Source organism: Pseudomyrmex gracilis, unplaced genomic scaffold, assembly GCF_002006095.1.
Source record: "Pseudomyrmex gracilis isolate BER0280 unplaced genomic scaffold, ASM200609v1 scaffold_31, whole genome shotgun sequence".
Lineage (NCBI taxonomy): Eukaryota > Metazoa > Arthropoda > Insecta > Hymenoptera > Formicidae > Pseudomyrmex > Pseudomyrmex gracilis.
The window spans coordinates 418,514-431,271 of NW_018020615.1; the positions used below are offsets into that span (position 1 = coordinate 418,514).

Below are 12,758 nucleotides of genomic sequence, written 5' to 3' on the forward strand. Positions count from 1 at the left end.
CTGGATTCCGTTTCGTGAACCGCGTCCCGAAGAAGTTCGGTTAGTCTTCGCGACTTTCGTCGGTGAGTGGCGCGTGGTGCGAGAGACGGTGGTGGCGAGTCACGGTTCTGCAGGAAGCAGTAACTAAAAGACTTTCCCTGGTTGACAGCGGTCAGCCGGATCGGTCGCGGATGATTCGGGAGAGATAGTGGTGGCGTGCGCGAGCACCCACCGCCGCCAGCAGGGTTTTAAAGCGCAGCGGGAGGTCGAGGAGGGTTGACCGACGGTGGTGATTTGCGGTTCGGTGGTCCCGGTAAGAGAGCAAGAGGGCGAGAGAAGAGTGAGTGAGAAAGAGAGGAAGACAAGAAGAGGAAGAAAGAGAGTGTGTTGCACACACCGACGTGTGTGTGCGAACCTTGCCTCGACTCGCGAGAGATTCGGCGAGGCGGTCTGTCTTCAGCAACGGGCGAAGTGCGATCTTCGCGGATGGTGATCGCGGTGGTTACGCGGTAGCGCGACACTCTCGTCCGGGACGCGCGCTTCGGAGAGCTGCGGAGGCGTTTACATGGCGCGAGGCGGTGAGCTCGCCGTGCGTGCGCTCCTAAACGAAGAGGGACGAGCACCGTGAGAGAGGACAACCTGGTTTTGAAGGACGGGACGTGTGCATGTCGCCCTGTTGAGCGGGACGGCCAGTGCATCGGCCGTGTAAAAAGAGGGAAAGAGCGAGCGCGCTTTATTACACACATGCCCGAGTGCGTCACCGCCCATATGTAATGTGTCCCGTGCGTGCGAACGAATGAGTAATCATGTACTGTCAGGAAAAGAGCTCGGTCTCCGCCTCGAAAAGCAAAGAGGGTAAGTCGCCGCGTCTCCTTCTCTTTTGGGCCCGTTCTGCTTCTTTCGAAGTTTGCTTTTGTGCGCGCATGTGAACCAAGTGAGAAAAAGGGTGAGGAGGAGAATGCTCCTGGAGCGAGTAGACAAGAGCGAGAGAGAGAGAGAGAGAGAGAAAGAAAAAGAAAGAAAGAAAGAGAGAATAAGTGAGCGAGTGAGCGAGCGAGCGAACGAACAAGCGAACAAGAGCGAGAAGTAATGAGAGTTCCGTTTCGGAACGTGCGAATGGAAGAAGGACGGAATGTCAACGATCGGCGGTATGACAAAGACACAGCGAGATGACAGAGAAGGACGGAATGTGCGCATGTACACGCACGTACATATGTACATACCAATGTCTTGCTTGTGTGTGTGTGTGTGTGTGTGTGTGTGCGTGCGTGCGTGCGTGTTTGCGTGTGTTTGCGTGTACATACTCCAAAGGCAGAAAAGAGAAATGAAACATCATGGAAAAGAACGCGTCAGAATGCGCGCGCTTGGTTGTCTCTCGAGACGAGATTACAATTTTTTCTAAGAACCGACTTTTTGTTTTATCATGTGCAGCGCAACAGCGCAATCTTTTGTGCGGCGCACGCGAAGAACCAGAGAGAGAGAGGCCCCGTGTCAAACGTAATAAGACGACACTCCGTCTCTCCGATAACAATATCTCACCTGTAGTTATGTAAAATTGCATTATTAGTTCGTTGATCCTCTTTGTTGCACCGCTCTGTATGCGTTTGTGTGTGTGTGTACATGCTACGTGTCACAATAAGGTGCGTATGTATAAAAACATACATTATTCAGACGAAATTTAAATTATTCAGCTTCTCGAGACAGACTTGTGTTTTAGATATGAACGTGTCGTTTTTTTTTTTTTTACGTGTTCTTATTAAACGTGCTTCAATTTATTAGTGATAAAAAGACACACTTTATTTATATCTATGTCTTTATATCTATACTTTATCTGTATCGATTCCGAGAGTAGATAAGAAAAAAAAATCACACGCTTTGATTGATGTAAAAATGTAGATTTTTTTTTTAACATTTTTCAAAAAGTTCCGCTCGTTTATATTGAAATACGTACTGCTGTTGTTTGTGAAAATTGTTTCATTAAATTTGGCGCATTCTTTTGTAATGCGATCTGAGAAGAAATGTGATGTGTGTGATGTGTGCGCGTGTATACCTATGTCATCTTCATTAAGATCCAGGAAGACCGACATAGCAGGGCATATGATATCATCGCACACATAAATGTGATACTGTCGTCTCTCTGAATTGTTCTGTGATATGTGTTTTCTTGTGCGTCTGCATTATGTTTAGCTGTTTCAACTTATATATAAATATAATCGCATTTGTGTTGTACGCAGGACCTGTGGCAATGAGGGAGAAGAAAGGTGGTGCTCTCAGTAGGGTACAAAAATTAAAAAAACGCCTTAGTCACAGTTTTGGAAGGCTTTGTAAGTATTTTGCTCTCACACACCACACACAAATTTGTTTCTATATCGATAACCTTTTTGGTGGAAATTTGATTTATCAACAATTAGATTGTCATTAGTTTAAGAAATAATTTGTTGTCAATACTTGAATGTCATTAAATTTCTGTCGCAGCTATATCAAAAGAAGAGGCTGATGATGCAGCAACTAGAGGCCAATTGCCGTACAATGGCTATTCTGAGGAGTTCCTAGACCGCTTGGAGCCGAATGGCAATATACCTGCGGACAAAGATCGCCGTTATGGTGTGTTATTTAGAAATTTTCTAAATTTATGGTGTGTACAATACATAAATGTTTTTAGATTTGTGGTTCGATGTGTATTGCAATTTTTTTTTTTTTTTTTTTTTTTTTTTAAGAAGTAGAATGATAAAAATATCCGTAAGTTTATGTATTTCTGTTATTGTTGGTTTAAGCACGTTTCATGGTCGAAAATTGGACTGTCACAGAATGGGCAGCTGTAGGCGATCACGAGAGAGTGCATCGGCAGCTTTCGGTATCTAGCGATTCCAAACTTCTTGACGAAGACATACGGGAAGAAGCTAGGGTAATACTGCGGCCCAAGCGTCCACCACGGCCAAAGTCTGAGGTTTTTCTCGGTCCGGATCCGCAACCTAGAAGAACCAAAAGATTTTCCGCTTTTGGGGTAAATGCGCGAACAATATTTTGTATTTTTACAATGATTTTTTTTTTTTTTTTTTTCGTTTAAGAGATACACGCGTCACTAATCTGAAATCTATAATTCTGACAGGGAGACTCGCCGTTTGGGAAATCTGAAGCTTATATAAAATTGGAGCAATTGGGAGAGGGATCATATGCCACAGTGTTCAAAGGCTACAGCCATCTCACCAACCAGGTGGTGGCTCTTAAAGAAATTAGACTGCAAGAGGAGGAAGGGGCTCCGTTTACTGCCATTCGTGAGGCAAGCCTCCTCAAAGAATTGAAACATAGCAATATCGTGACCCTGCACGATATTATTCATACCCGCGAGACCCTCACCTTCGTATTCGAGTATGTTCACACCGATCTGTCGCAATACATGGAGAGGTACGGGAGCGGCAGGGGACTGGATCCGCGTAACGTTAAACTGTTTCTTTTTCAATTATTGAGAGGACTGGCGTATTGTCATCGCAGGTGATTACGAATGTACAGTATATAAAATACGTCGACGTCCCGTTGTCCCGATGTATATCGCGTCGATTAATATGTGTTGTGTGTGTGTATGTTCCTGCATTTCTCTAGGAGGGTTCTGCACAGAGACGTAAAGCCGCAGAATTTGCTAATCAGCGAGATAGGAGAGCTGAAATTGGCGGACTTTGGACTGGCAAGAGCCAAATCCGTGCCATCGCATACATACTCGCACGAAGTCGTGACTCTGTGGTACAGGCCGCCCGACGTTCTTTTAGGCTCCACCGAATATTCAACCTCGCTCGACATGTGGGGAGTGGGTTGCATATTTGTCGAAATGTTGACCGGCGAACCGACATTCCCGGGTGTACGTTGCACGTACGACCAGCTCGATAAGATCTTCAAAGTTCTGGGCACACCAACCGAGGAGACTTGGCCCGGCGTCACGCATCTACCTGGATACAAGGCACACAAGTTGGTGTTCTATCCGCCGCGAAAACTTGGATTATCATTCCCGCGGCTCTACGACATCGCCGAGGGTGATAGTATGGCGTCGTCGCTACTGCAACTGAATCCCGATCAACGGATAGGCGCGGAGGAAGCGTTGCATCATCCTTATTTCAAATCTCTTCCTCCGAAGTTATATGAATTACCTGATGGTAAGATTCTTAGCGATCTTGCGAGTGTGTGTGCGTGTGTGTATGTGGATTTGTTCACGCATGTGAAATATCTCACGTGGCGATTCATTCAATTCTGTTGCAGAAGTGTCGATATTCAGCGTAGAAGGTTGTCACTTGTACACAAACTCAAGGGCGTGACGTGAATCAGTGCACTCGACTCTTAAGACTTGAGGTTTAAAACAAATATTAATGGAGTAAATTATAAGCAAACTCTCTCACGCATTGAGTGAATTGTTCATTCTCATAAAGTTCATATGTTTACACATATACACATACACACACACATAGACAAACACCAACGTACGTACATGAGCAAACACACAAGCAGACACGGACACATGCGCAACACAGGCAGACATGCACTACTTCCAAGTGCGTTGTTCGCTCTCTCTCAGGGCTGCTCCATAATTTTTTCCCTCGCTGTTCGTTCTACATACGGTAACAAGTTTCTTCTTCTTTTCATTTTTTTCTTTTTCAAGAGGATATATATATATATATATATATACATATACATATATATATATACACACACACACACACACGATGAGTATAAAATCGTTAACAGAGATAAGTGTCGTAACTGGTCAAGGAAAAACAAGAAAGTAAAAGCTTTCGCGGCTAAAAAAAAAGTTTAAAAAAAGAAGACTATATAAGAATTTGCAACACGCTCGACTTTAGGAAAGCAAAAGCACGCACGACCCATCCTTGCACTTCGTCCAAATATTAGATTTAGATTGACACCAATCAAAAAAAAAAAAAAAAATACAAAAAAATACCAAAAAAAAAAAAAAAAAAAAAAAAAAGAAATACAAAAAAAAAGAGAAAAGTACCGCCGCTCTGCAATTTCCCTGATCCTGAAGCCCAAAGCCGCGTAGGGCGGGCGGTTGCTGATTAGCAAAACTATTACGAAGTATGACTATTACTTAGAAAAATTGTGGAAGACCTGTAGCACTCTCTTTCTCTATATATATACATAAAGGAAAAAAAAAACACTTTACCGTTGTCTCAGACACGATGTTGGCCGCTACGACAATTGTGAGAAAAAAAAATATTGATTGGATAAAACAAAGAGGAAAGTGTCGTTCCGCGTTTGAGTTAAATTAATTGTTAAACACATTTATTGATAGCGCGGATAGATAGGAGATTAGGGAGATTAAGAGACGCTCGCGTGTCAGTATTAGGCCAAGTGCCGTAGCTGCCAACATCGCGAGATGCAGCGGAGAGAAAACTGAACGCTCATCGTTAATAATATCGATGGTAGTGATTTAGATGTAAGTAACTTGTAGCGTTAGAAACGTATTTAATATCAATCGAAGTTTATTGACAATGTCGCAAGATAGAGTTAAAAAAAAAAAAAAAAAAAAGATAATTAGCGAATCGGCGAAGTAAAGTAAATAACCGACGGGGAACTATAGAACTCTTTTTTAGACTTGTCGAAATTTCAATTCGCTAATATAAAAAACTACAACGTTAGTCAAATGGTGCTCGAATTTAATAAAAACTGTGACGTGTTTGAACGCGAACTTCGAACTCGTGGCGTTAAATACTTAACGAGTGTAATCGTTACATTTTTTCTAAAAAGAAAAAAAAACGTAAAATAATAATAAAAGTAAAATAACATACCGCGTAAACAAAATAGCGTTGGCAATAGTAGAAATAGACGAAGAAAAAAAAAAAAAAAGGTACACAGTACGGCGTTACAGTTCTTCCAAATTTTGTCTAAGCTCTACAATTGACGATTATTACGGTGAAAAAAAAAAAAAGAAAAAAAAAAGAAAGAAAAAAAAATATTACTCCTTTTCGTAGGGTTACATTTATACAAATTTTTCAGCACACTTATTACAAAGAAAAAAGAAAAAAAAATTATATATCAACGAGGTGAAAGTAAAAAAGAAAGGAGAGAAGACATTTCGAGGAGATTTTCGAGAGACGCGTTATTGCTAATTGAATAAACTACCGATTATTGCGTTTATTTCGGTAGATTGTATATAGAAAATTACCGGATTTTATTATCGATGATGCTGAGATAGCTAAACCAAGATAATAAATGTGAATTTGTAATAAACTTGAACGTATGGTACTTTGGACCCTTGTTCATCTTTAACCTGGCAGTGGTGTCGCGTGGCGGGAAATCGGACGCAAAAAAAGTGTGTGTACTGTGTAATCGCAAGTTGCAATTTTAATTAGTGAATACGCGCGAAAGTGATATATATTTGAACTTCCGATCGCGCGACGGATTTTAAAGCGAGATTTTGTTTTTATTCAAACAAGAGAATTCGGCGACGATCGGAAGAAAGATCGTTTTTTGTTTTTATCGTTTTTTATCAAATTTTAAACAAAAAAAAAAAAACAAAAAAAAAAATGGCTTACCAGTTCGCTCTGGTCGAAGATTTGTAACTACGAAGTTACAAATCCATTTTTTTTTTTTTTTATGCCAGGCGTATGTGCAACGTATGTGTGTGACTGACATGGCCCGCGGTTTTTAATTCCAAATGCATTTACACATCTTCGCGCAACATACATTTCTCACAAAATCCATCTTCGCATGACCGATCAAAAATCCGTAGATTTCTCTGAGTTTTTTTTTTTTTTTTTTTTTTTTTTTTTTTTTTTTTTTTTTTTTGAGCGTTTCTATTCACGAGCAATAAGACTTACTACTGCCAAGTTAAATAAACAACACACTTCTCGCGTATGATTTTTTTGTTACATTTTTAATTCCTCAAACGTTTAACAAAAAAATTCATACCTGTGTACTTATCACGCTCAAATATTTTGTATTTGTACGTGCGTTTCTTCTTTTTTTAGCATTTAGTATATACGCGCTTCACACATTTGTACATGTTACTTGTAAATTATTGTTTTTCTTTTTTGTACGAAAATCGCAAATACATCTTAGGCCATTATATAATACCGCAATCATTACCGATGTCTTTGACGATGAAGAAAATGTTTTTGTATGTGTTACATAATGTTATATATTTTGCGTTTGTGAACGTGGACATTTTCTCGGATATTATTATTATAATAATATCGCAAAAAAAAAAAAAAAAAAACAACCGCTGCGGTGATATTGCAGTATGTCTGACATTTAGACGGATTTCGCTCTCACTTCCCGAGTTTAAATTAATTTAAATATCTGGAAGCGTCAAAAGAGTTTTTGAGAACATTATGTGCCTGTGCTACAAATGTCTGAAATAATAAAGATACAACTCGCTATATATTATATACATATATATTACTTGCCATTGTGGGGAGTTTTACAATACATTTGTCGACAATTCGAACTTGTTACAGCGATCGAAGTCAAATATATGGGAAAAAATTGCGTCGAAAAAGAATTTTATAATGACAAAAAGTTAAAAAAAATATTTACACACATACGTTAAATTTATATTATTTAAATATAAATAATACAATATTTTTTTAAGCTACATCCTCTCTGCGTGTTTTTTTTTTTATTTTTTTTTATTTTTTTTTTTTTTGTAAGAGAGAAATGTTTTTCGTTATATATATATATTCCATCGTTATCATAAATTCGAAGGAAATGAGAAAGTTCCTTTCGTTTCGTGTTTTTTTTTTTTTTTTTTTTGCTCTATTTGCAAACGCGGTCTAATCGCGGTCAGAATTGACCAATGCGGTTCGCGCGCGAACGTCAAATGAAACTGGGAATTCTCGAACGCTGGTAGCGACGCTCGTTGTCACGCAGCCCGAAATTCTCGAGATGTGAAAAAAAAATCGATATTGCGACCGCTTGACTGAGGAGAAGATGGGAACGAGCGCGACACGTTTGTCGGCGGCGGCGACGGCACGGACTCTACGTCGATAACGTCAATACTCTTTTATTATCCGGACGCTCATATCCGTGTGCGATAACGCGTTTTGATAACGTAGGCGAATAAATTTACCCAGGGCCGGCGTATTTCTCGGGGACGCTCAAATTCGCCGCAAGCACTCTCGACGCGGCGCGTATATAAATCTCTTTCCTCGCCGCGCGATGATTCACGTACCTTTCTTGCCGCAACAACGCCGTGATTCACATTCGTCCCTCTTTCTCTCCCGTCGTCGTTACTGGATCTATGGGGAATGGATATAAGGAAATTTGTGGTTTGAGCGTGTGATGACTCCAAGTGCACGTAGCGCAGCACGACCTCGTCGTTCCCGACCGCCCGAGTAAGAGAATCAACTTCTATTTCGTAATTGCCGTTTTATTTGGTACAATCGCGGTTTGTGTGTCGCGCGCGCGCGCGCGCGTGTGTATGTGTGTGTGTGTGTGTGTGTGTGTGTGTGTGTGTGCGTGCGTTTGTTCCATCTTCAACGTCGTCTCGAGTTCGTCGTCGTTTTCGTAAACAAACAAAGAACACGGAGGAACAGTCATCCTGGGGTTTTTTTTTTCAAGTTTGACAGCGCTAGAAGTTTCCATTAGTTTTTGCGCACACGAGGCTGTTACTATTTTCTGTGCTTTTTTTTTCCCACAAGATAAATCTTTATATAATCGATATATTTTGTGCCCTTTGATGGCCCATTAGCTCTAACAAAACCGACATTGCCCTTCGTCACTGATGTGTCACACACACAATTAATCATCTACATTATTGCATATTTTAACTACTTCCAGAAGACACAGTAGTATGTATAAAATTTATGCATATATACGCGTAGAATATACACGAGTAGATTTATCAAAACATCCGACAGTAAATATTTTCGTTCGTGTAATTGATTTTTTTTTTATTGTGCAAAAACAATTTGTAAAGTAAATACGTTGAAGACTTGTTGGAATTATTAGAATTTACTATACAGGAATTGTACTCTTCTCAAAATAATACACGTGCCTGTGTAATCATTTCAGATCTGTACAAACATGGGACGTTATACAGGAAAAAAATGTCGTCTTTTGACGATGTTGTGGCTGACAGCCTTGTTTTTCTTAGTCGAAATTGTAGTCGGTTATGTGACAAATTCGATGGCTTTAATAGCAGACAGTTTTCATATGTTGTCAGATGTTGCTGCGTTAGTAGTGGCATTTCTTTCGGTAAAGGTAAGTTTCTCTCAAAATTGTTTTTCTGATATGTTTTCCTCTCTAACTTTTTTTTGTTTCTCAAGAGATTAACACATCCAATGATCTTGCTTTTTTACATTGCAGATGTCGCCGAAAAAATGGTCTAAAAATACTTTCGGTTGGGCTAGAGCGGAAGTATTAGGAGCATTAGTTAATGCTGTGTTCTTGGTAGCACTGTGTTTTAGTATTACTGTAGAGGCATGCAAAAGATTTATCGAAGTAGAAGAAATACACGAGCCCAGACTTCTTGTCGGAGTAGGAGCACTCGGATTGCTGGTGAATATAATAGGTTTATGTTTATTCCATGGTGAGTGTACTGTTGCATCACATACAACCAACTTTTTATCGAATTCAAAAAGATTTATTTAAATATAAAATTTAATTTTAATGTAGAAACTTTTATTTTTCTGATATTTATATATTTCTGAGTTATTTTCAAGATTTTCAAGAACTTTTACGCTATAACGAATAATCTTACTTGTTCAGAACTCTTGATCATACATCAATCTCTTTCTTTGTTTAATATTATCATAAATTATCTTGTTATTGAACCTTATTGTCAAGACGATTTTGTCTTGAGTCCAGATAAAGAGATGTACAGTTTGATTACATTAGTCAAGATAAAGAGATGTGTAGGCGGTATAAATGTAATTTTATTAAATGTACATGCACTTTTATAATACTGAGCAAACTGATGCTGAGGGTAACATTTAAAACGTGTAAAATATAATTTTAAATACGATAAGAATAGAATTTTTTAATTAAAAGTATTATTTGCAAATTATTGTTTGAGAGAGACAGGACATCAATTTTATATAAATTAACACACGTGATCTTTTTCAGTTTCAACAATCAAATCAGATAATGTTTCTTTCAAATTACGATTGGTCTTCTTTTAATTAATAATCTATATGATACGCGCAAGAGAGATTAAGATAACTCTAATTACAAAAATATCTTAATTAAAAAAATATCTTAACTAAGTGCAATGTAATTGCAGAACACGGAAGCGCTCATGGTCACTCGCATGGTATATCTCGAAGTCATAATAGACTGAGCACTTTGGTGGGCACGGACGACAATGAAAACGATGAAGCTTACAGACCTACGACGCCCCAGGTGAAAAGAGCGCACGGTCACAGTCACGATGGAAGTCAGATGAACATGCGAGGAGTTTTTCTTCACATTCTTTCAGACGCATTGGGGTCCGTCATTGTAATCGTTTCCGCTTTGATCGTATGGCTTACAAAGTGGAAATATAGGTATACTTGTGTATACTAATTTGCTTATACACAAATTTATACACAAGAATTTAATTCGCAATGTAAAATGTCTTATTTGTTACGCAGATATTACATTGATCCGGCATTGTCGCTTTTGTTAGTCATCCTTATCTTACGTTCAGTATGGCCGTTGCTTCAAGAGTCAGCCTTAATTCTACTTCAAACAGTGCCAACACACATTCAGGTAATATTCGATTTTAACTTTTACCGCGCAGTATATGTTGTAAGATATATGATAGACTTCAAAGTACAGGAATTCTATCGTGTAGAATTTTCATACATTATTCCGCACACGTGCTTTTGTAGGTCGATGCTATACAACAACGTCTGTTAGAAAACGTAGACGGGGTATTAGCCGTACACGAGTTTCACGTGTGGCAATTAGCAGGCGATCGTATTATAGCTAGTGCGCACATACGATGTAGGAATCTTTCAGAATATATGAAAATTGCCGAACAGGTTAAAGAATTTTTCCATAACGAGGGTATACACTCCACGACTATTCAACCAGAATTTATTGACGTGAGTGAAACATGAAAATTATTTTATACGTAGAGATTGTAAACAACAAAAAATTATAACAAAAATTTGAATTGAGCGCGTGCAAATTTATATTTTTCACAAGTGTGTGTTCTTCTTTTATTCTAGTATCATTCAAATAGTGAAATTAAAGAAACACCCACGGAGGATTGCGTGTTGGATTGTCCAAAGACTGATAAGCCGTGCAATCACGCGACATGCTGTGGCCCCTCCAAGCAAGTAAGTACCGTATTATCCATTCTCGTCGAACTTGCATTAAATTATCACCCCCTTTGTGTAATCTTCGATCCTCTCTATTAGTGTAATACGGAGAGAGATACAGATCCTCCTCAATCTATGTCCTCTAAATCAAAGTACTTCGGACGATGCTTAGAAGGAATAGAATCAGATTCAAATTCGACTATTGATAAAAGCCGCGATAGCTCGTCTACTACGTCTGGGAACGTATATTCTGTACTTCATCCATTTGAAAGTACAGTTATATTCTTTTCTAAAAAAAAAAAACAAAAAAAAGAACAAAGACAAAAAAAGAGAAAGTTCTATATTTTGTAAAGCTTTTTTTGCGACTTGAATTACTCGGCGAGGATATAATCGATCTGGTTGATAAACTCTTCGAATTATTTGAATTTGAGCTATTTCGTTCTTTTAAATTGTTTGAATTATTTGATTTACGTTATTTCCGGTTGTTTTTAATTCGAAAATTGAAAACAAATTGCACACACGGTCACTGATACAATGTCATTATTTTATGAAGCATAAATTGCTCTTCTGTTTATCAGAGGTGAAGCAACGAGTTCACACGCACATTCTTATTGCAACGTTGTCACGATAAACGATCGCCTCTGCTGTATCATAAAAGTAGATCTTTTCTCGCGTTCCATTTCACAGATTTTTCAGCCTTATTGATAAGATTTTTTTAATGAGATTCCATCGATAATAACTTTGTGTGTGCGACACACAGGGACGTGAAACACCTTCGCCCGGTGAGACGCCGTACATGTGCAGACAACGTAATAGCTTGGCACGTTCGACCGGCTCAATGGCAGGAGCGGAGCAACAAGAAGTGAATGAGATGGAATGTGGACATTTGCTATCACTGCCCGTCTCGCATCCGACTTCGTTCCATTCCGTCCAAATTCCTCACCCGCACGTTAACGCACCAACTGTCTGAGCTCTCATCGCATTACGAGATATCTACCTCCTATATAGAGAGTAAGATACGGCGGCGCATTACCATTTATATTGTATCGATTTATAAAATGCAATAACGAGTACGAGTCTGTATCTAAGAATTTTTTAGTCTTACACACAATTGATGGCAGAGATTAAATTGCTTGTTCGCAAAATCTCCGCGCGTCTCGTAAATAAAAAAAAAAAAAAAAAAACTCTTTTGTTCCTCTGACAAAAATTGTGTATAGAAAAAATTCTAAACAATTTCATCTATTTTTTTTTGCCATCCAACAAATTAGTAGTTGGGTAATTAAAATTTTGATAATTAAAATGCCAAAGGCATGTTAATACCAAATACATTACGTTACTACATTAAAAGCTAAACAATGTGACACACATTTATTATTCATCGTATCGTATATGCGCGAAGACACACGATACATGATAATAAACGTTAATTTCCTTGAAAATTGCAAGACTTCACATGATATGATATATATAGATATATATATATATAAATATATAATAATTATATAGATATATAATAATTATATACATATG

At 38.6% G+C, this 12,758-nt stretch overlaps 2 protein-coding genes across 8 annotated transcripts; both read left to right on the top strand.

Annotated features, from left to right (window-relative positions):
* Window positions 1–32: 32 nt before the first annotated feature.
* Window positions 33–5,908, top strand: LOC109852607 (cyclin-dependent kinase 14). 5 transcript variants are annotated; one of them, XM_020423898.1, is made up of 7 exons: window positions 33–834; window positions 2,214–2,303; window positions 2,455–2,583; window positions 2,754–2,983; window positions 3,089–3,471; window positions 3,580–4,124; window positions 4,228–5,908. In XM_020423898.1, the coding sequence occupies exons 1-7, from the start codon at window positions 786–788 to the stop codon at window positions 4,281–4,283; spliced, it is 1,482 nt and encodes a 493-aa protein (XP_020279487.1). In that variant the 5' UTR covers window positions 33–785; the 3' UTR covers window positions 4,284–5,908. The 5 variants fall into 5 exon arrangements, with proteins under 5 accessions (XP_020279487.1, XP_020279488.1, XP_020279485.1 ...); XM_020423899.1 differs by having other exon boundaries at window positions 35–834; window positions 2,787–2,983; XM_020423896.1 differs by lacking the exon at window positions 33–834 and adding an exon at window positions 1,264–1,476.
* Window positions 5,334–12,711, top strand: LOC109852608 (zinc transporter 1). Of its 3 annotated transcripts, none has more exons than XM_020423903.1 (8): window positions 5,334–5,416; window positions 8,995–9,183; window positions 9,289–9,511; window positions 10,205–10,466; window positions 10,554–10,671; window positions 10,794–11,009; window positions 11,136–11,246; window positions 11,989–12,711. In XM_020423903.1, the coding sequence occupies exons 2-8, from the start codon at window positions 9,007–9,009 to the stop codon at window positions 12,196–12,198; spliced, it is 1,317 nt and encodes a 438-aa protein (XP_020279492.1). In that variant the 5' UTR covers window positions 5,334–5,416; window positions 8,995–9,006; the 3' UTR covers window positions 12,199–12,711. The 3 variants fall into 3 exon arrangements, with proteins under 3 accessions (XP_020279492.1, XP_020279490.1, XP_020279491.1); XM_020423901.1 differs by lacking the exon at window positions 5,334–5,416 and adding an exon at window positions 7,922–8,315; XM_020423902.1 differs by lacking the exon at window positions 5,334–5,416 and adding an exon at window positions 8,406–8,771.
* The last annotated feature ends 47 nt before the right edge of the window (window positions 12,712–12,758 follow it).